Raw genomic sequence first — 20,710 nt, 5'->3', positions numbered from 1 at the left:
AACTATACTGGCTGCCAATGAGTTTCTGGGCAAACTACAAGGTGCTGGTTATAACCGATAAAGCCCTAAATGGCCTAGGCCCAGGGTATTTAAGAGAACGACTTCTTCACCATGATCCCCACCGCCCATTAAAATCATTAAAATAATCCGGAGAGGTTCGTCTACAGTTGCCATTGGCCCGTCTGGTGACTATAGGGACAGGCCTTCTCCATTGCTGGCCCAAGGCTTTGGAATAGCTTCCTGTTGAAATAAGAGCCTCTTCATTTCTGACAACTTTAAAAAACATTAGTCAAGATACATCTGTTCACCAAGACTTTTAATTAGATTTACAATTTTAATACTTAACATTTTAAAAATATTTTAAATTTTGTTTTAATTGTATTTTTAGAGTAAACCACCCAGAGACGTGAATTTTGGGCGGTATAGAAATTTGTTGAATAAATAAATATTCTAGCCTACTTATTTGAAATAAACAAAAATCTGCACCTGAGGTCTGAAGTGTATTACAGATCTTGGTTTATTCAAATAAGTAGGCTAGAATAAACTAAGATTTGTCGGTTCTGACATGATCAATCCTGGATTATTTTAACCCAAACCAGAATTAGACACTCATGTAGACATAGGAGAGGGGGACTCCGAGGTGTCAAACAGGCCTAGGCTTAAACATAATTAGGTGTCACGTCTGAACCAGTCCTACGTGTGTACAATTTGTATGCACAATCTGTATTCATTGGCTGACATGCAGACTACTGCTGCACTAGCACAACAAAGATGCACACAAGCACGAAGGCAGGGTAGATGTGCAGATGGTCAAGGTTGTTCAATCTATTGCAGACTCTGTTTGCTTGCTATCAAGTGTTGTACTTGCACAACATATATATGGACTGAGGAGGAAGTTTTACAGCAGGAGGAACACCACAGGTTGCACAGGTGCACCCTGTTGCACTAGTGCAACACTAATCTGGCACACAAGTTCCCGACTCAGCAGAACTTGCTAGCACAACAACGTGTTTGCACTAGTGCAGTGTTAGTCTAGATGTCAACTATCATATTTTGTGTACACACTGGCCAACACGACGAGGAAAGTTTCTCAAAGTAGTCTCATTGAAATTAAAAAGACATTAGGCAATGTCTCACTTGTCCTTTTAATTTCAATGGGGCTACTCTGAAGAATTTTCCTCAGCATGTCAGCCACTGTTTAGTGCAAGAGTGGTTTAACTCAAACTTTTATCAGCATATCTTATCAAATCAAGTTCAAACTAATTCACACAAAGGCCTGCCCATGAAGCTGGGATAGTAACACTGTCTTTATTTGCAGACTTTTTCATTAGCTTACTTACAGTTATTAGCTTTTCTGATTTCAGTATAAACGATCTCGGGCTTCTTCATTACGGGAGCTGGAAAATGTATCCATAAAGAATCAATTACTTTCTGGTGTGTGTGCTTTAAAAAACACACCCTTATTTCTCCTGAATATATCTCAGAAGGAACAGGCACAGAAACTACCATGGTTGCTTATTGGAAAATAGCAATAGCAATAGCACTTACATTTATATACCACTCTATAGCCGGAGCTCTCTAAGCGGTTTACAATGATTTTAGCATATTGCCCCCAACATTCTGAGTACTCATTTTACCGACCTCGGAAGGATGGAAGGCTGAGTCAACCTTGAGCCCCTGGTCAGGATCGAACTTGTAACCTTCTGGATACAGGGTGGCAGTTTTACCACTGCACCACCAGGGGCTCTGAAAAACTGGAATTCTAGCCTCAGTTGTTGCACAATGGCCAGATTTACTGTTTCTTCATCATTATGGGTGAAATTTAGTATTGCGATGGAGAAAAATGTGATTGAAACGTTAGTAATTTCTGTACTATTACGCTAATCATTGTTATACGTTACCAAATAAGGTTTTGCTGAACCTCCTAAGCTAAACATTTCAAGAGGTGTTTTTGGTTTTTTTAAAATGCACATGCACACTTTTACTCAGTCATTCTAAATAAGATTCACAGATTTCTTTTGTTTACAATCTGAAATGTCTGAATATTTCAGACTAGCAATGCCAGTGCTTTTATTTTCCCTGGTTGCATAAGTCATAGCAATTGTTCTTTGAATAGCTTCACTGAGCTGATAACCTATCAAACAAGTGGCTGTTTATACTCAGACTGGGAGTGAGACATTCAAGCTAGTTTTATTGAAAAAGGAAATGTACTGGCATGAGAGCCTGGAAGATCTTGAACCCTGCAATGAGATCATTCCACTCGCTTGTTGCACAGGTGTCGCTAGAATTTCTTTACAAGCACAGAGAGCACTGGCTGAAACTACCACTAACTAAGCATAATCAATTCTATGTTATTCACAACTCGGGCTGCAGTCCTATGATCTCAATGGCCTTAGGAACAGCTAAATCTCCTAGGATCAGGCTGCACACCTGTCTGGAAAGCAACAGAACTACAGTGCACAGCCCAGTGCTTAAGCAAAATGCAAAATCCCTTGGATTTTGTAATCAGAGAGTTGTTCCCCAGCAATATCTAGAATTCTGGGACACACCTCTTGGACTGCATGTCACTTCATTGGCACACCTAACAATATTGTCATCTTCAATAGGCAGCAGTTTGTACAGCTGTTCCTTTTTTGCATCTGTTCAATCATCAGTGTGTTGCATACTAGGCAAGGTATTACTAGCACATAGAGTGGAGTTTCTGCATCTATGGGTAGGTTCTCATGATCCACACAATGTCAGGGAACAGAAGATTTGCGAGCTGTGCTCACTCCCAATTTCTAGTTTTAAGAACCCAGAAATATTTGCCGATGTCAGGTTGGCCTTGCACCAACCCAACATTTAACAGAGCTTGATAAGCTAGGATTTGATCTAGGATAGCCAATCTCCATTAAAATGTTGGTTGGCATGGTGCCACCAGTTAAAATTTCCAGGTTCTTATGAATCGAAATCAGGAGTGAGCACAGTTTGCACATCTCCCATTTTCAGTTCTCCAGCATCACGGAATTCATAAGAACCCACTCAATGGTTGCAAAATGCATCACAATGAGCTGTGCTATAAGACAAACACCAAAGTACAAGAACAGCCATTCTGAAAAGGTCATCAGTTCTGCTCCCAGTCTGCCACATTATCAGCTCCCTACAGATGAATGCACATCACCTTTATTGCAGAGAGCTCAAGTGCAGCACACCAGAGGGTGCCTGCAAGCAAGTAATGCTTTAGAAAAACTAATGGCTCACTTTTATTTAAATGTAGAATCATGTGCTCAGTTTAACCAGGAATGTACAGGCACCATAACATGTGTGCATGTGTGTGGTGTTAATATACTTAAGTGCCAGATATATTTGGCTTCGCCTGTAGCATATGGATTGGCTCACTTACTTGAGCCATTAGTTTTTCTGAAGCAAGCACCCTCTGGGTGTGGAGCACTTTGTATGCTCCTGACTTTCTGTAATCATGATGATGTGACTTTATTGGTAGGGATGGTAGCTGATATATTGAGGGCTAGGAGCAGAACTGCATGGTCTTAAAGTTCCTTCTGGATGTATGATTCTACATGCAGGTGGCTGCCATGTCCAAAATGTGTGGAATAACAGGACATATTTATGGAAAAACAATTTAGAAAAAACATCTGGTGGCCCTTGGAGAAAAAGCTTCCTTCCTGTTTACTAGTGTGGAATGATAATTTAAGGCCCAATTCTGTTCTTCGTGAAATGAGTTGCAGAGTTACTATTCGCATCAGTCCATACAGTGGCACTTTTTGGACCCCAGCAGGCCATGACTTGAGGCGGGGGGGGGGGGAGAATGGAGACTGTCTGGAGGAGAAGAAACACGGGGCGGGGGGAAGGACGTATGGCAGCGGTGGCGGCAGCAGCATTCATAGCAGGAAGGAAGGCTGCACTAGCTCCTGGGGCCAGGGATGGTAGAAGATTCGCTGCTTGCTGCCACCACCGGCACATTTTTCCCTCCACCCCACTGCCCACGCCTGCCAAGTACCAAATAAGAGTGTCTTCACTGTGTTTCTCCCCCACCCCTTGCCTTTGCTGGGGCTGACACTAGCACACTGCAGACAGGCAAGGGGGGGAAAGGAGAGAGGAGCATGACAGTCCATGCAAAATGTGGTATGTACAGGTCAGTGGGAAGTATCTTGTGCAGAATTTATTCTAAAAATTGCATCTTATCTTGTGGGGAGTGGGGGGCAAAAGGCCTTTAGGTCCAGGCTCCAAAATTACCTAGGTGCACCTCTGAGTCCATAGGACAGGCCTCTTCTTTCCCTGTTTCATGAGTAAACCACTGAATTACCTCTGTAAGGGTCAGGAACCGACACTTCCACTTCGGTATATTCCACCTCAGAATTCTCAAGGTCAGGTTCTGCCCCCAAAATAGAAAAAGATGGTTCTTGTTATCACAGTCCTTCCTCTGAATCTGCTGAGGGCCTGATTCTGGTGAACCTGGAGCAAGCTAGTCACACTCCCACAGACTATAATGGGGGCAGAGCTTAGTCATGCACTTGTTATCCCTAAGAACTAAGCATAGGCGAAACTAGGTAAGGGCAGCCAGGGCACGTGCTCTAGGCGCCACTGGGGTGTGTGTGTGTGCCAGTGCCATGCTGCCCCCACCCCTCCCCTATTCGCGGCTTTTTTAAATTTTTAAAACACAATTTTTTAACCTGTAGTCCCTTCGGGGGGCTCCCTAAAGGCCACAGGGGGGTCTGCAAAGGTTCCCCCTCCCCCCGCCGGCCTCTTAGATCACTGCTGCAGCCTGTCTCAGGCTAATTTTCAGGTCTGTTTGGGCCTACAAAGATCAGTGTGGTGGCCATTTTGGAGGTCGCCGCACATGCTCAAAAGGCCTCTGTGAGGCCTGGCAAGGCATAGGACCTCGCAGGGATCATTTGAGCATGTGCAGCAGCCATTTTTTAAAAATTAAAAAAACAGGCTGCTGAAAACAAAAATGGCTGCCGCACATGCTCAAATAGCCTCTGCAAGACCCAAGTCTAGATTTTTCCCTGATCTAGGGAGTCAGAAGAATGCAAAGTTGTTGGCAAGGGACCCGAGCATTTAAAAAGCAGATATAAATGGCACAAAAGTAAGTGGACAAAACATCCCTTAAAAAGACAATGTTGGTTTAATACCTTGTAAGCTGGTAAAACTGAAGGGTGGGGGGAGAGGTAAGGAATAAAACAGAAATATTTACTCGCATGCGGTTTAATTTTCTATACTGAGCTCTATCTTTATCTGAATATTTGTCAAGCAATCTGATTATAAGGTTTGTGGGATTTCAGTCTTGGAAAGTGCCTGCCTTTAACTTGTATGGTGCTTTAAAAACAAACAAACTGAATATCACACTGTTCTGCTGTTCTGTGGCTAGTTGCAACTTCCACCTTCTTCCTGATCAGGCTGCTGGATCCAAGCCTATTGTAAACTGCTGGATAATTTCAGATCGTGTGGGGCCCCTAGGATTTCCCATTGCAACCATCTCCCTTTAAGGCAAAAGCTGTTTGGACAGAAAAAACCAATCCCTGAATTTCTTGGAGGCAACAACCTGTAGTGAGGTGTGCTGAGGTGGCAGAGAATTTGCTAAAGAGAGCTTTCACTGCTTAGCTCTATGGAGACATGCCCAGCACATGGATGTGCTGCGTTTCCTTGGGAAGGCAACTGGCACACATGTGCCTCATGTGTGTGTATGCATGTGTATGTTGCTTACAACCTGTTTCTCCTGAAAGTGTCTGAACTTGTATTTTTTGGCTGATATTACGGTAAAGTTATCTGAAAGATGAGTGTCAGATGTTTGGACAGGGGCGCAATTTCAGTGCTTGCCCTAGGTGCTATTTTCCCTAGATACGCATCTGGGACTGAGTCCTGCTTCAGCATATCAAAGAAAGAAGCAGGCTCTCCTCTGCTAGTGACTAAACAGAGCCAACAATGAAGAGGCTTTTAGGGACTGTCTCAGTCACTTTCCCTTTCCCTGTGGATGTGGAGCGGAGGGAGAGGAGAAGTCACTTCCCATTGAGCTGTCCAGAGACAGCAATACCCACGTCTTTCAATACAGTAACACTTCTTCACTCTGGCAACAATCACCTGTGCCTAATAGCAAGGGGAGAACAACTGTTGTCATAGCAAATCAGAACCTACTGTCTTTTAAGAGCTGGATTTGCCACTGAAGATGTGTGGTGCCTCATCTTTGGAAGCACAGGGAAAACCAAGGGCTGAGAGCCAGAGCACATGTGACCAGGGAGCTCGGCACACAGTAGGCTCTAACGCGGGTTTTCTGCAAGGCTTTACTGCAAACTCAAAGTTGTCCCCCAAAAAGCATGCAAAAAGTGGATTTTTTTTAACCCCAGAAATAAATCGGGCTGCACTCTAACGGATTGTGTGTGAAGTGCTCCCCGATAGCTCTCAAGGACTTCGGGGTAAATCTGCCCAATATGTGAACGCACACCCTCCATTCCGGAGGTGATGTGAGCTAAAGGGCTTTAAAAGCCCGGTGTGAAAAACTCCCAGACTAACATGACAGCTGGAACTATATGTGGTGGCTGCAGCCGAGGCAAGGCATCAGGTAGGAGCTATTTCCATCGGTCTTCATGATAGTGAGGTTGGTAATATGTGCTCCAGCTTACAAATCAGTCTTGCCTACTGATGGAAAAGTCTCTTCTCTTCTTTGAGATTTGGGAACAGGATGAGGTTGTAGTTGCTCCTGCCCTGAGGCAAGACCCATGGCCTATATTTGCCTCAGAAGGGTGGGGAGGGGGTTAAGTCACACTTTCCCCCCTCCACCAACTGGAGAGAAATGAGGGCTGACTCCTCACCAGGAGGCCCCAACATGATGGGTCTCTGCTGGCCTTCCTCATCCTCAGCAAGTGCCCTTCTAAATAGTTGAGCACACTGGCAGCATTCCCTGGGTTCCATCCTGTTTCCTGTCCCACCCTAGCCATGCGCACAGTCCTCAGTTTCTCTGGTGTTCCAGCTGCCAGCCACCAACTCGCCAGTCTCCTGGCATGCCCTGCTGTTGGAGTCAGGTGCCTGCCCAAGTCCCGGGCCATCGGGGTTTGGGCTCAACGGCAAAATCCACCATGTTGGGGCAGGGGAAGAGGCTGCTTGGCTGGATGCTGAAGTGGGTGCCAGACAGAGGTGGTCACAAATACTTACCCTTTCCCTCTTTAGAGAGCAACATGTGAATCAGCCCTGAATATTTGAAATATTGTGACTAGATTCATTTACAGTTGCTACCTCTTTCAGAGAATAAATATCTAATGTGCACATGCTAATTCTTTAAACTATGTGCCAATTAAAATTCTCATTGACCAGAATGAGAATAAACCTTAAACTGAATAGGAAGTAAGCATAATAAATAAGCTAATTTTATAAGCAGCCAGGCAGAAAGGCCTAATGTTGAGGGATCAGCCTTTCTGATTCTGTGGGGTATGGCCACTGGCTATTTGAATTCAAGGCAGAATTCAAACATTTGCTGCAGTTTTTTTTTCTTCAATCCCCCTGTGTTGATCCCCTAAGATCTGGCTGTGGCATCCAGCAAGACCTCAGAGACAACAGCAAAGTGGAGTTCTTCCAATTGCTCAAAAGACATCAGTGTATATCTCCACACTGTGGAGATAGAACTAGCCATTTAAAAAATGAGTTTGCTCTTATGCTTTGCTCACGACAGCATTGACACAGTGCTTGCCAGCCATGCAGGCAATGGAAGAGTGAGGAGTCTGCCTTGCTCCAAAGGGAATAGGTTGCTAGTGGGTGGGTGGTGGAAACAGACACAGACTGATTTGCTGTTTCAAAATGCCAAGTGAAGGTAAAGCAATGATAGCAAAGAGTAGTGGCTGATGAAAATGTCTCTCCAAAATGTTTACGAACAGGTTTGAAAATATGTTTACAAAATAGCAATTAGACTGGGTATTTTGTAACATCTTTGGCAATTTAAAATCCAGCAATGCAATTCATTCCATTTTGAAGTACATCCCTGGAAAATAGATACAAGCAGACTGAAATCATTCCAAGTTGGACAAACTAGATTCTTTGTCCTTATCTCCAAAGAATAAGTCATCATGTGAAGAATCAGAAGTGTACTTGAAAATTAAAAAAAAAAAGAAATCTGGACATTACCTCTATTTTCTTCTTTTGATTTTATGTGATTTTCACTATCTTCATTATAATCTGAGCCTAAAAAGTAAAAATAAAAACTGGAGATGAGCTAACAAATTAATTAACAGTGGCACAGTGGGGAAATGCTTGACTAACAAGCAGAAGGTTGCCAGTTCGAATCTCCACTGGTATTATATCGGGCAGTAGCGATATAGGAAGATGCTGAAAGGCATCATCTCATACTGCGCGGGAGATGGCAATGGTAAACCCCTCCTGTATTCTACCAAAGATAACCACAGGGCTCTGTGGTCGCCAGGAGTCGACACCGACTTAATGGCACAACTTTAATTTAATATAATTTAAACCTATCTACTTTTCTTTAAGTACAACATTTTATCAGTATATATCAGGAATAACACATCTTCAACCTGGAGTTTTGCCCTTCAGAAGGCCAAACTACATTAAGCCTAAATTAAAACTTAGCATTTGTATGGTGCTTTTTCAGTGTACAAAGTGCTTCACATGTATTATCTTATAATTCTCACAACAGTCTTGTAAGGTAAGTAACCAATATTATCCCCATATTTCAGCTGGAGAGGCTTGCCTAAATTTCAGAGGGGCTTGTCCATATTTCAGCTGGCTGAGAGGCTTGCCTAAAACTGAGTGAGTTCCTGGTGGAGGCGAGATTTGAACTGGGGAAATCCTGATTTGCAGTTCAATCTCTTAGCATAACAAACTCTTAAAGTGGGGTTCAGATGGTAAACATGTCATTAATTGATGGGCTTAGAACAGAAAGCAGATTGACATTGATGCCTTTTTGTCAAAAAAAAACCCAGCTGTGGGGTCCAATCCAAATTGGGACCTTGGGGCAAGGGCATTATTAGCATTCTGCCCCCTGCACTGTTCCACTGCAAATCACTTTCCCACAAAGCAGCTTTTTGCCCCTGAATTAGCTATTTGCTGCAGTCACTTTGCCATGACTCCAGGTCCAGAACTCCCTCAATTGGTGGACTAGGTGGACAATTCAGGAAATGAGATGGGGTGAGAAGATCCTATGACCCAGATTCTGGGTGACCCCACACCACTAGTACCTCCCACAGTAGGAGAAGTAGGGGAACCTACTACAGCACCCCACAATCTGACAACACATTGCATTCACCCTCTGATGAGGAGGGCTCCCTGGAGAACCTGCCAGTTAAGACTGAGATCCCCCAGTGCCACTTGAGCCAGTGCAGGCACGTCCCCTTTAAACAACAGAGCCTTCCCCAGGAAAGGGGCAGGGCTAACCATTCTTATCTGGGCAGCAGCGATAAGAACTGGCAGTCAGCTTCAAGCAGCTGCTGGAGCAACATCCCTTTTATGTTACTATACCCATCTCTCTTGCAGTCCTGCTTGGAGCAAAATCCTGACCCATTTTCCCTTGGAGTGCTCGGAGGTCTGTGGCCTTTGCGTGTTGTGACCTGCCATCTCCATTCAGTACCTACATGAAGCTGCAGATTATTCAGCTTTGGCACAAGCGAACGTCATAGGGTAAATTTTAGCTGGAAAACAGCAAAGCGGGGAGGATGTTAACTGCCCTCCTCATGTACCTGGCTCAGTTTCCACACCATGGTCCGCTTCCTGTTTTAAATCCATCAGTTAAATGGCAGGCTTAATGTAGCATGGAATTTTACTCTCAGATTTAAAATTACATGTTACTTTAAGCACTTGCTTGCTTTTTTGTGTCAAACACCAGCAGGACTGGACCTCTGTGGATGAGGATCATGGTGGGAGGAAGTAACCTTTGCTCCCTCCAGGCCACTGTAGCCTGGTAATTTTGTACTCAAAACTGAAATCAATTTAAAAATAAATAAGATAAGCTACCATAATAAAAGTCTGCTCCTTTATTCTGTCCTGATGTCAACTTCTCATTCAGTGAATTGTTTGCTGGTGTGGAACTAAAAGGAAAAGAGAATAAGGAACAAACCACGAGGTAGCATTATATTTTAGCAACAGAAGTCACCTTTTCAGACTCGGTCTTCTTCTTGATCTCATAGATATCCTGCTGGTGTGGCACAGAAGACATACAATCCTAAAAATCATTGAGAATTTATGGGTGCCTCTCAAGAGATGCATGTACGCTTTGCTTGCAGGACCACTTACACATCTGTGCTGGATTTAATAGAAATGGAGCCCCTATGCTGAACTGTATTCTGGGTCTGCAACTGTTCTGAACCACCACCAGCCCAAATAGTAGTTTTGTGCCATGTTAACAACATTTCAGTTGCTCCACAGTGAGACAATGAAGGGACTGTGCCGTTGTAGCATATTATGGAATGTGGCTAAGGCACGGCACAACTGGATATTCTCCCTGTAGAAAGCAAGCCTGTCAGGAAGAAGCAGTCTAACCTAAGCTAGCCTTCCCCTTTGTGTTCTGGCAAGTTGAGTTATGGCTATTTGGAATTTTTAAAACAACTCCTCATTTTTTACTTGTTTGCAACTCTGGGATTCTTCTGTTTTACAGCAATATCACATTTCCACACAAAAGCAACCAAGCAACACAGATCCAGCCATCATAGATTATAATTGCTAGGGATGAGGGGATTACTAAAATATAGCACTTCCTAAAATGTCTAGTCTATTACAGAGATTCCAGTCCACTCAGGTTATATCCAGAGTCAATGGGCACTAAGCAATTGCACAAATGTGTGAAGGCGTCTTTGATGTTTTGCTGTAGGCATTAATAGGAAAATATCAAAATTATCCTTACCATGTCTAACATTTTATTAATTGGAGACTTCTGTATCAGTTTGGGTTACTGTGTTAGTTCCATATTAGATAGTTAAGAACAGCCCTGCTGGATCAGGCCCAAAGCCTATCCAGTCCAGCATCCTGTTTTACACCATCCATGGCCCACCAGATGCCCCCAAGAAGCTCACAGGCAAGAGATGAGAGCATGCCCTCCCTCCTGCTGTTGCTCCCCTGGAACTGGTATGTAGAGCCATCTTGCCTCTGAGGCTAGAGGTGGCCTATAACCACCAGACTAGTAGCCGCTGATAGACCTGTCCTCCATAGTTTTCTGCTCCTCTTAGCAAGAGGTCTGCTTCAAGCAACTGTTGAGTCAATTTGTGCACATAAACAACGTGTATACACACACACACAGGGCAGTGTCAGGGGAAGATGCACATCAAGTTTGTTGTAAATCACAGCAAAACATCCAACTTACCGAGCCAACTCCATAGAACTGCCTTTACCTGAAAGGGAGAAAAGTAATAACTAGTTAATATGCTATTCCTCACAATGAGAAGACAATTGTATAACTTAAAATGAACATGGAAGCAACATCAATGGATAGTAGATTTATCCCGTCCCGCTGAAAAGCAAATGCTGGATGAAGAGCTGTGAAAACCTAAATGTACACTGGGCTCCATGGTTCCTAGTCCAATTCAGCACTGGCTTGCTCCAAATATTTTGTACTGGTTTATGGGTTGTTAATAATTGTTGATGGTTGCTAACCTATAGAATGTATACACTAAGAATGAATAATATTATGAACAGTTATAGTCTTGAACAATCTTCCAAGGCAGGAAAGAGTTTCATTTATTTTATTTATGTATTTAATGTATTTGTTTTTGTTTCCTAAAAGCCAACAAGTTTTAATTGTGAACTACCATAGCTCTAAATGTGAGAATGAAATTGAGAAACTGCAGGAATCATCTCAATATATTTATATACTGCCCTTCATCCTAAGACCCTGGGGTGGTTAACAATAAAATTAAATTAAACATAAAAACAAGATAAAAGAATAAAACTGAATATAAAAACAGAATAAAACTATCTAAAGAAATAAAAAGAGCAAGGACAGCTCACTGGTCAAAAGCCTGAATAAAAAGGGTAGTCTTCACTCTACTCCTGAAGGCTAGGAGAGAGGGAGCCATGTGGGTCTCATCCATGAGTTCCACAGCCTGGGGGCAATAACTGAGAAGGCCCCGTCCCACATACTTGACAAACAGGCTTCAGTAAGTGAGGAGCAGAACCCTCCCAGCTGATCAGAACCATGAGGAGCAGAACCCTCCCAGCTGATCTAGTCAGGTGGGCAGATTCAGCTGGGAGCAGATGCTCCCAATGGTCCCTGGGGCCCAAGCCATTTGAGGCTTTAAAGGTAATAACCAGGACCTTAAATTGTACCTGGAAATAGACTGGCAGCCAGTGCAGTGCCTTCAAGACTGGAGTAATATGTGCACTATTTGCTGTCCCAGAGATCAATCTGGCAGCCACATTCTGTACCCTCTGTAGTTTCCCAATACTTTTCAAGGGCAGCCTCACACAGAGCGCATAGCAATAATCCAAATGCAACATGACTAAGGCTTGCGTGAGAGATGCCAGATCAGCCCTCCCAAGGAAGAGTCACAATCGAAGTGGAGCAAACATGCTCTTGGCTACTGCTACCAACTGATTTTCTAGGAGCAGCACTGGATCCTGGAGAACCCAAGAGCTGCAAAGCTGCTCCTTTAGAAGGAGTGCAACCCCATCCCGAACAGGCTGAAACCCCGTACCCTGATCAGGCCTTCTACTAGCCATCATCACCTCTGTCTTGTCTATCTCACACAGTGAGATAGAGCTGTGTCATCTGCATATTTTTGACACCAAAGCACAGATCTCCAGATGATATCCCCTAGTGGTTTCATGTAGATGTTAAAAAGCAACGGGGACAAAATTGAGCCCTATGGGACCCCACAAGCCAAATGGGGCTGAGCAACAGTCCCCCAGTAACATCTTCTGGGCCTAATCCTCCAAGCAGGATTGGAACCAGTCCAAGACTGACTGACCCATTCAGTTCCAACTCCAAGAGGTGTACCAGAATGATACCGTGGTTGATGGTATTGAAAGCCGCAGAGAAGTTCAGCAAAACCAACAGGGACGTACTCCTACAGAGTTCCCGGCATAGATCATCCACCAGAATGACCAAAGCATTTCAGTTCCATTACCAGGTCAAAAACCAGATTGATATGGGTCCAGATACCATGTGTCACCCAAAACCCTCTGACTGCTACCACACTCTCTCTCGCCTTGCCCAAAAAGGGAAGGTTAGAAACTGGTCAATAATTATTAAAATTGGAGGTATTGAAAGAGGGCTTTTTCAATATAGGTCTAATGACTGCTTCTTTTAGAGCAGATGGAAATTTGTCCTCCCTCTGTAGATCATAATGAACACTAATCGTGTTCAGCAACCTCGGTGTTAGAACACATCCTATGTTAGCAGACTGTCTCTTCCCTGCCCACCTTTGAGAAACTTCTGGCTTTCTTCAGAAAGTAATGAAACCAGAGCAGAGACAAGTATTTGGTGCCATAGATGAAACTAGCCTCTGCTTGGATCCAGAAGCAGGGTTTTGCAAAGACTGAACTGGTGCAAAAGCTGGCCTTTTTGTACTCCACCATTGAATCATGGTCATTCTTAATTAAGCCAGAGTTAAGCAGCTCTTTTGTTCTGCACTTCCTATGAATAGCCACTACTTCACTCATATCCTTCTCAAATGAATGCAGTCATTATTCAGAGCCCCAATGCAATAACATCAGCTCCCCAAACCAGTTATGCAGATTTGGCACAACAGAACCCGTTTGTTCTGTACTTCCTCTGAATAGCCACTGCTGCATTCACACCCTCCTCAAGTCTGGTCCCTTTGACCACTCTGAAACCTAAAGTACACACACACACACACACACACTCACGAAAATTCCTGGGAAGCATCTTTGCTGCAGCAGCTGCTGTCATTTAAAATGATCTCCCAATTTCTAACATCAAAGCAGCTAAGAGGAATTGGTTCCAGATCATGGTGCTGACAGAGAGGGGATTACCTCTTTCCTCCTACACCAGCAAACAGCAATTTGGAGAGGGGGAATGTGCTGACAAGAAGCATGTGGGCACAGGAGGTGGACAAGGAGAGGAGAGGCGGCAGCAGCAGATGGAGGAGGTGGTGGAAGGTGGGCAGCAGAGGATGAGTGGGGGGCATGCACATCACGCACCAACAATGGGGTCATGCACCAAGAGAGGGAACACAGGCCTCCCCTGCACTAGTTATACCAGTGTTACCAGACAAGCAAAAACTAAATAAAACCTTTTTTACCCTTTGTCTTCTTACAACAGAACCAGCAGACAGCGGCAGTGGTGATGCCAAGAAGAATCAGTAGAACAGATGATCCAATGAGTCCTTTCTTCCATGAAGCCATAACAACTGGTAATTAGGAGGAAAATATTTCTTTAAGCTTTATTACACCAGTCCCTCACTATGAGCCAATCAAATGCTCTGGGACACAAATTCACATACAATATTTACCTGAATTCAAGATTAATTTTCCCCCTTTGATATTAGAAATTGGGGGAATCATCATAAATGCAGACTCCTGTTCCTTTTGAGTAAATACAGGCATAATCTGTATTTAACCTCCGTTTTTAAGGAGCTACAAATTCAAAGTCATCTTCTATTTGGGTAAATATGGTAGATATGAGCAAACTGAATAAGTATTATCCCCCAATGATTATGGCTGGGAGCCTGTTTTTACATTACATGGGTGACACAGTTGCTGCTTACTAGTGTCTCAATTTCATGCAACTCCAATCAGGGAAGAAGATCACAAGGGAATCACAAGATACAGGGAACGAGATCACAAGGGGCTGGGGGAATTTCCGGTATAGTTACTTCCACAATAGCATTGCTTCTACTGGTATGGGGAATAGCCCCATTGTCCAGCCTTCCCATGTGACCGTCCTCATTGTAGTGTTAGTGGAATAGCCTGGGACAGAGCCATAGAGAAGCAGCAGCCATACCACTCTTGTGTCCTAAGAGTTCTGCTTCTTTGCTTGACTCAGAACAATATAAGAGTCATTCTGCTAACGTGTGATATCCATTGTGAGAGCTATCGGACATGGTTGAAATCTGCAGTAGTCTATATGTCCCAATAGTTCCAGCGTATACTTCACCTTGGCATCTTCTAAGATTGGGGGTAACCACATTCTGAGTGCTAGCACAGAGAAAGACAGGTTGCTCACCTGTAACTGATGATCTGGTAGAGATCCGTCGATATCCATAAGAATGGGTTCTGCGCCTGCGCAGGAGCCCCACGGTATCCATGCCTGAGCTCGTCGAAGTGCCCAAGCCACGCCCCCACGCTGCTGCGTGCTATAAAAGGCGCGGCTGAGGCACGTAATCCCTCAGTTCTTGGACGACCGCCGTGGAGGACGATCATCCAACAGGTAAGTTCTTCCATGATAAAAAAGAGAAAAGCATCTCAAGAGGAGAGAGCCACACACCAGTACGCACATAGACGTAGCACTACTGCAGAGGGGAAGGTCGGGAGGGTCTTATGGATATCGACGGATCTCTACCAGATCATCAGTTACAGGTGAGCAACCTGTCTATCTGGTTCGAGATCCGTCGATGCCCATAAGAATGGGTGTTTGGCAAGCTCCAAGAGGTGGTGGGAGCAGTAGTAGGCTAAAACAACACCTGTTTCAATACGCTTCTCCCGAAGGTAGCCTCCGCAGCAGAGCGTACGTCTATGGCGTAGTGTTTTACAAAGGGGGATTCTGAAGACCAGGTAGCAGCTTTACAGATATCCCTGAACGAGACTCCAGAGAGGTGTGCAGCAGAGGAAGCCTGAGCCCTAACGGAGTGGGCTTTAATGGCCTCAGGAGGCGATTTATCCTGAAGATGATATGCCAGCAGGATGAGTTCCACCAACCATCTGGACAATCTCTGCCTTGAAATGGGAGAACCTATATTCGATCCCGTATAGGATATAAATAGTCGATTAGACAGCCTGAATGGTTTCGTGCGGTCCAGGTAGTATAGGAGGGCACGGCGTACATCCATAGCATGCAGTGACTGTTCAAGAGCAGAAGTAGGGTTGCCGAAGAAGGTAGGTAAGATGATATCTTGGTTTAAGTGGAAGTCAGATACCACTTTGGGCAAAAACGCAGGGTCGAGACGCATACGGACCTTGTCTTGAAGAAATATCGTGTAGGGGGAGTCGACCCTGAGAGCTGTCAGTTCACTTACACGCCTAGCCGACGTGACTGCAACCAGGAAGGCTGTTTTCCAAGAGAGTAGCCTCAGGGAAGAGGTGGCCATGGGTTCAAAAGGAGCCTGAGTCAACGAGGAGAGAACCAAAGATAGGCTCCATGGTTCAACCGGCATCCTGATTGCGGGGTAAACTCGCGACAAACCTTTCAGGAAGGCTTTGCTCAGAGGGTGTGAGAATAATGACTTTCCATCACCCCCCGGGTGGTATGCAGACAAGGCAGCTAGATGGACCTTCAGGGACACGTTAGCAAGACCCTTTGCTTTCAAAGATGTAAGGTATCGTAGAACTTCACGGATGGAAGCTCGTTTAGGAAGGAATCCCTTGGTGCGTGCATAAGATCTAAAACGATCCCACTTGTGCTTGTAGTTGCGGCGCGTAGATTCCTTGCGTTGATTAAGCAGAATATGAGTTAACAGAGTATCCTCCACACAGTTAGATGGAGGGTCTGGACGTCTGGGTGCAGAATGAGACCTCCGTCTTGAGTTAGAAGATCTGGATAGCGAGGTAGGTGCTTGTAGCAGTTCTTTGCCAGTCTGCGTACTTGTGGAAACCAAGATTGTCTTGGCCACCAGGGAGTCACTAGGATGCAACTGGTCGGATCGGAAAGAAGACGGGCCACTACTCTGGGTATTAATGGCAAAGGGGGAAACATGTAAGGTGTTTCCAGGGACCAATCCAACTGAAAGGCATCCCCGAGTGAAAGGTTGTCGTGGCCGGCTCTTGAGCAGAAACGGACGCATTTCGCATTCTCTGAGCAAGCAAAGAGGTCCACTGAAGGCCGCATCCAGTGGTCGAAGAAGGGAGCTATCACATCTGTCCGGAGTTCCCATTCGTGTTGACGGTCTTGCAAGAAGATCCTGCTTAGGTCGTCCGCAAGGGTGTTGTCCAGACCCTTGATGTGTACAGCTAAGGGGTAAATGCGGTGTAGAATGCACCAGTGCCACATCTGAACACTGAGAGCACACAGGCTGCGGGAGACCGTCCCACCCTGGCGATTTATATAGGCTTGAGCAGTTGTGTTGTCGAGGTGGATCTGGACAACTTTTCCCCGAAGGATGGGCAGGAAGGACTGTAAAGCCTGGAAAACAGCTAGAAGCTCCAGGAAATTGATGTGCAGTTTGGCCCGTTGAGGGGACCACTTCCCTTGAATCTTGTGGTTGCCGCAATGGGCCCCCCAGCCTTGAAGTGAGGCATCTGTCGCTATCCAAGCCGAAGGGGAGGGGGTCTGAAAGGGCACCCCTTCGAGTAAGTTCTTGCGGTTCGTCCACCAGGCGAGAGATCGAAGTATTTCCGGTGAAAGTAGAAGGCGCTTCGTTTGACTGTCTCTGGCGGGATGAAATACCGATAGAAACCAGAGTTGGAGCTTTCTCATTTTGAGTCTCGCATAACGGATTACTGTATTGCAGGAAGCCATTAGACCCAGAAGACGCTGAATCACGCAGGCTGGTTGCAGAGGATGTTTCTGAATCAGGGAGATGAGATCCTGAATGCAGGTGCATCTGTCTGCTGGAAGAATGCTCTTTGTTGCCCCGTGTCCAGGATGGCTCCTATATAGGAGATCACGGGCGCTGGTTCCAGATGCGATTTCTTCCAGTTTATTAAGATGCCCAAGTCGTGAAGCAGGCTCACTACATATTGGATATGCGAAACTAACTCGCCTTTGTCCCTTGCAGTCAGGAGCCAGTCGTCCAGGTACGGATAGACCGACACGCCCCTGGTTCTTAGATGTGCAATCACCACTGCCATACATTTTGTAAAAACCCTCGGGGCGGTGGACAATCCGAAGGGTAATACATTGTATTGAAACACTTTGTCGCCGACAGTGAATCGTAGGTATTTGCGGTGGCATGGACGTATGTTGATATGAAAATAGGCGTCCCTGAGATCCAACGTTGCAAGCCACCTTTCCTCCTGGAGCAGCGGGAGGATCTGTTGCAACGTCATCATACGGAACTTTTTGGTGTGGATAAATTTGTTCAGGCGTCGGAGGTCCATGATGGGGCGGAGACCCCCATCCCGTTTCGGGATTTGAAAGTATTTTGAATAGAACCCCGTCCGCCTGTCTGCCCATGACACCGGGGCAATAGCCCCTTTCTCCAACAGCTCCCTCACTTCCTGAAGTAGTCGAGGTGAGGCGGGAGTGAGCTTTATCCTCGTGAAGTGTGGTAGGGACCTGAACTCGATCGCATAGCCAGAGGATATAATCTTCAGGACCCAGCGGTCCGATGTTATATTGTGCCATGCGGGGGCATGGCTTGCCAGCCTGTTCAAAGGCTGGGACGGAAGGTTGGAGAGATCCGTCAGAGTTGATAGAAGAGCCCCCGCTGGCGGGAAAAGGGGGATATGTGGAGATAGGGCAGGAACAGGTGTCAATGGGCAATCTACATCCTCAAAGGCGCTTTTGAGTATCCTGTGTCTTTGTACGTTGGGCTTGAGTATTCTTTTTCTTCTGATAGAAAGGTCGACGATGATAGGAAGAGTAAGGTTTTCTGAAATCACGTCTATCTTGAGTTTTGAAAGACGAACGGAATTTGCCATAGTTGCTGCGTAAGGAAGAGGAGGAAGTTGATGTAGAGGGGTGAGTGGTAAAAGTCTTAGCAGTAAATTTTGATTTTTTTAGCTGCTCCATAGTTGAGTCAGTAGTTTCACTGAAAAGACCAGTGCCATCGAAGGGCAACCCCTCTATCTTGTCCCTCATGTCCAATTGGAGGCCAGTAGACCTAAGCCAGGCATGTCTCCTCAGTGTTATTGCTGCTGTCATAGCACGTGATTCGCTTTCCGCCAAGTGCTTGGCAATGCTGAGCTGTCTGCGGGTCAAATCTCCTGAATCTTCAAGGGTACGACGAAACTTAGCCTTAAAGTCCTCATAGGGTAGGGAGTCCAGTTCAATCTCCAGTTGTTCCCAGAGACCATGTGTATATTTAGCAGTGCATGCTGCATAATTTGCTACTTTAATTGACAGGCAAGAAGTTGAATAGACTTTCCTTCCCAGCAAGTCTAGTTTTCTACCCTCCTTGTCAGGAGGGACTGTGTACCTTTTGCCAGATCTGGAAGCCGTGGCACAATCGATGACTAGCGAATTGGGTGCCGGGTGTTTTATAAGGTACCCATTGTCCTTATCTTGAACCCTGTAGAGATTCTCTAATTTTTTGGACGTGGGAGTGGAGGTGTGCAATACCTCCCAAGCACATTTCGCAGCTCTTGTGATGACTGGTAACATTGGTAGTGCCACCGGGGCAGTAGATTGGGATCTCAGCATAAAGTTATATACTGGGTCATCAATGGTGGCCAATTGGGAGCGTATGTCCAAACCTAGAGCATCGGCCATGTTGCGAATATGCTTATGGTAAGCCTTGAGTTCATCATTGGGTGAAACGTAGGTTACTGGAGCCACGTCTGTGGGTGGATCCACAACAGAATTATCATCCTCCGGATCAGACTCGAAGTCTGAGGAACCATAATGTTCCGAAGGGGAAGCGGGTGGTGGTTGATTATCTGTATCCCGGCCGGGAAGGGTTTGAGTAGCAGACGTAGTCAGAAGTCCTGACAAAGATGTTTGTGTGGCTGTAGAAGCCAAGTGAAGTACTGAGGTTTGTGTTGTCTGTTAGCTCACCGCTAGCTGGCACGTCTGAGTGGCCACCGACCGAAAGGCGGAGAGGGGTCTGGCAGGAGTGACTGGTCCCCAGGGCCTGTCAATATCATCTCTAGTTGGACCTGCAGGAGAAGAGACGCCCAATGGGTGGCGGTAGCCACAAGAGTGCCAAGGCATTTGAGGGTGCAAGCGGCTGGGTGATGAAGGAGCAGGAGGATGCGATGGTGTTGCTAATTCCCGAGGATCAGCTCCAGTCGAAGGAAAGCCAGTGAATGTCGAGCGACCGCTCGAGGTCGAGTCCAGGAGAGAGAGGAGAGAACGAGTGGCAGCCGGAAGAGATTCCTCCGCGTCGACATCGACGATCTGGAGAGAAGGTATCAGTGGTCGATACCGAGGAGTCACTTGCGTCGACGTCGAGAGGATTGGAGTGTGCAACGTCGATGACAGGGGCAACGCAGGCTGTGGTGTCGACGGGGAGGACGATGATGCCAGAGGTGTTGGAGCTGGAGAGAGAGCTCTCGCCGTCGGCATCGAGACTGGTGCTAAGCGAGGAAGAGTCAGTATCTGATCGGTGTCGAAGGTTGCAGTTGTTTCAAGAAAAACACTGGGGGGACGTTCGGTGTCGAGCGCATTCGATGCCGACACGGCAAGATTGTCAGATTGCGTCGGAGGGTTGTCAGCCTCGCATATAATAGATGCCGGAGGAGGTAGCAACACAGCTGCGTGTACTGCTAGCGCTGTGGAAGTTGTTGACGTCGACAATGCCGGTTCCCCTGCGGGTAACACTGGTTGAGCCGTGGAAGGGGACGGCGTTCGATCTCGACGACTTTCCTGATCTTTGCGACGCTTGGAAGTATGTGACGCGGAGAGATCCTCATGTCGTCGTTTGGTAGCCCTGTCACGTTCCTTGGAGCTGTGGGAAGACCTTGAGGCAGTAGACGCATCTTGCTTTGATGACTTTGCCGAAGA

At 45.8% G+C, this 20,710-nt stretch overlaps 1 protein-coding gene across 2 annotated transcripts in view; it reads right to left on the bottom strand.

Annotated features, from left to right (window-relative positions):
- Positions 1-20,710, bottom strand: part of LOC128343238 (platelet endothelial cell adhesion molecule-like) — a 76,065-nt gene that overhangs the window by 17,653 nt on the left and 37,702 nt on the right. For both annotated transcript variants that reach the window (XM_053291967.1, XM_053291969.1), the window contains exons 9-14: positions 14,193-14,300; positions 11,294-11,321; positions 9,952-10,025; positions 8,110-8,166; positions 4,304-4,372; positions 1,341-1,397 (exon numbers count right to left, since the gene is read on the bottom strand). In XM_053291967.1, the coding sequence (XP_053147942.1) occupies positions 1,341-1,397; positions 4,304-4,372; positions 8,110-8,166; positions 9,952-10,025; positions 11,294-11,321; positions 14,193-14,300 (393 nt within the window). The remainder of the gene's footprint in view (positions 1-1,340; positions 1,398-4,303; positions 4,373-8,109; positions 8,167-9,951; positions 10,026-11,293; positions 11,322-14,192; positions 14,301-20,710) is intronic.

This window comes from Hemicordylus capensis, chromosome 2 (assembly GCF_027244095.1).
Source record: "Hemicordylus capensis ecotype Gifberg chromosome 2, rHemCap1.1.pri, whole genome shotgun sequence".
Taxonomy (NCBI): domain Eukaryota; kingdom Metazoa; phylum Chordata; class Lepidosauria; order Squamata; family Cordylidae; genus Hemicordylus; species Hemicordylus capensis.
This window is presented reverse-complemented; position numbering and strand designations above follow the sequence as displayed.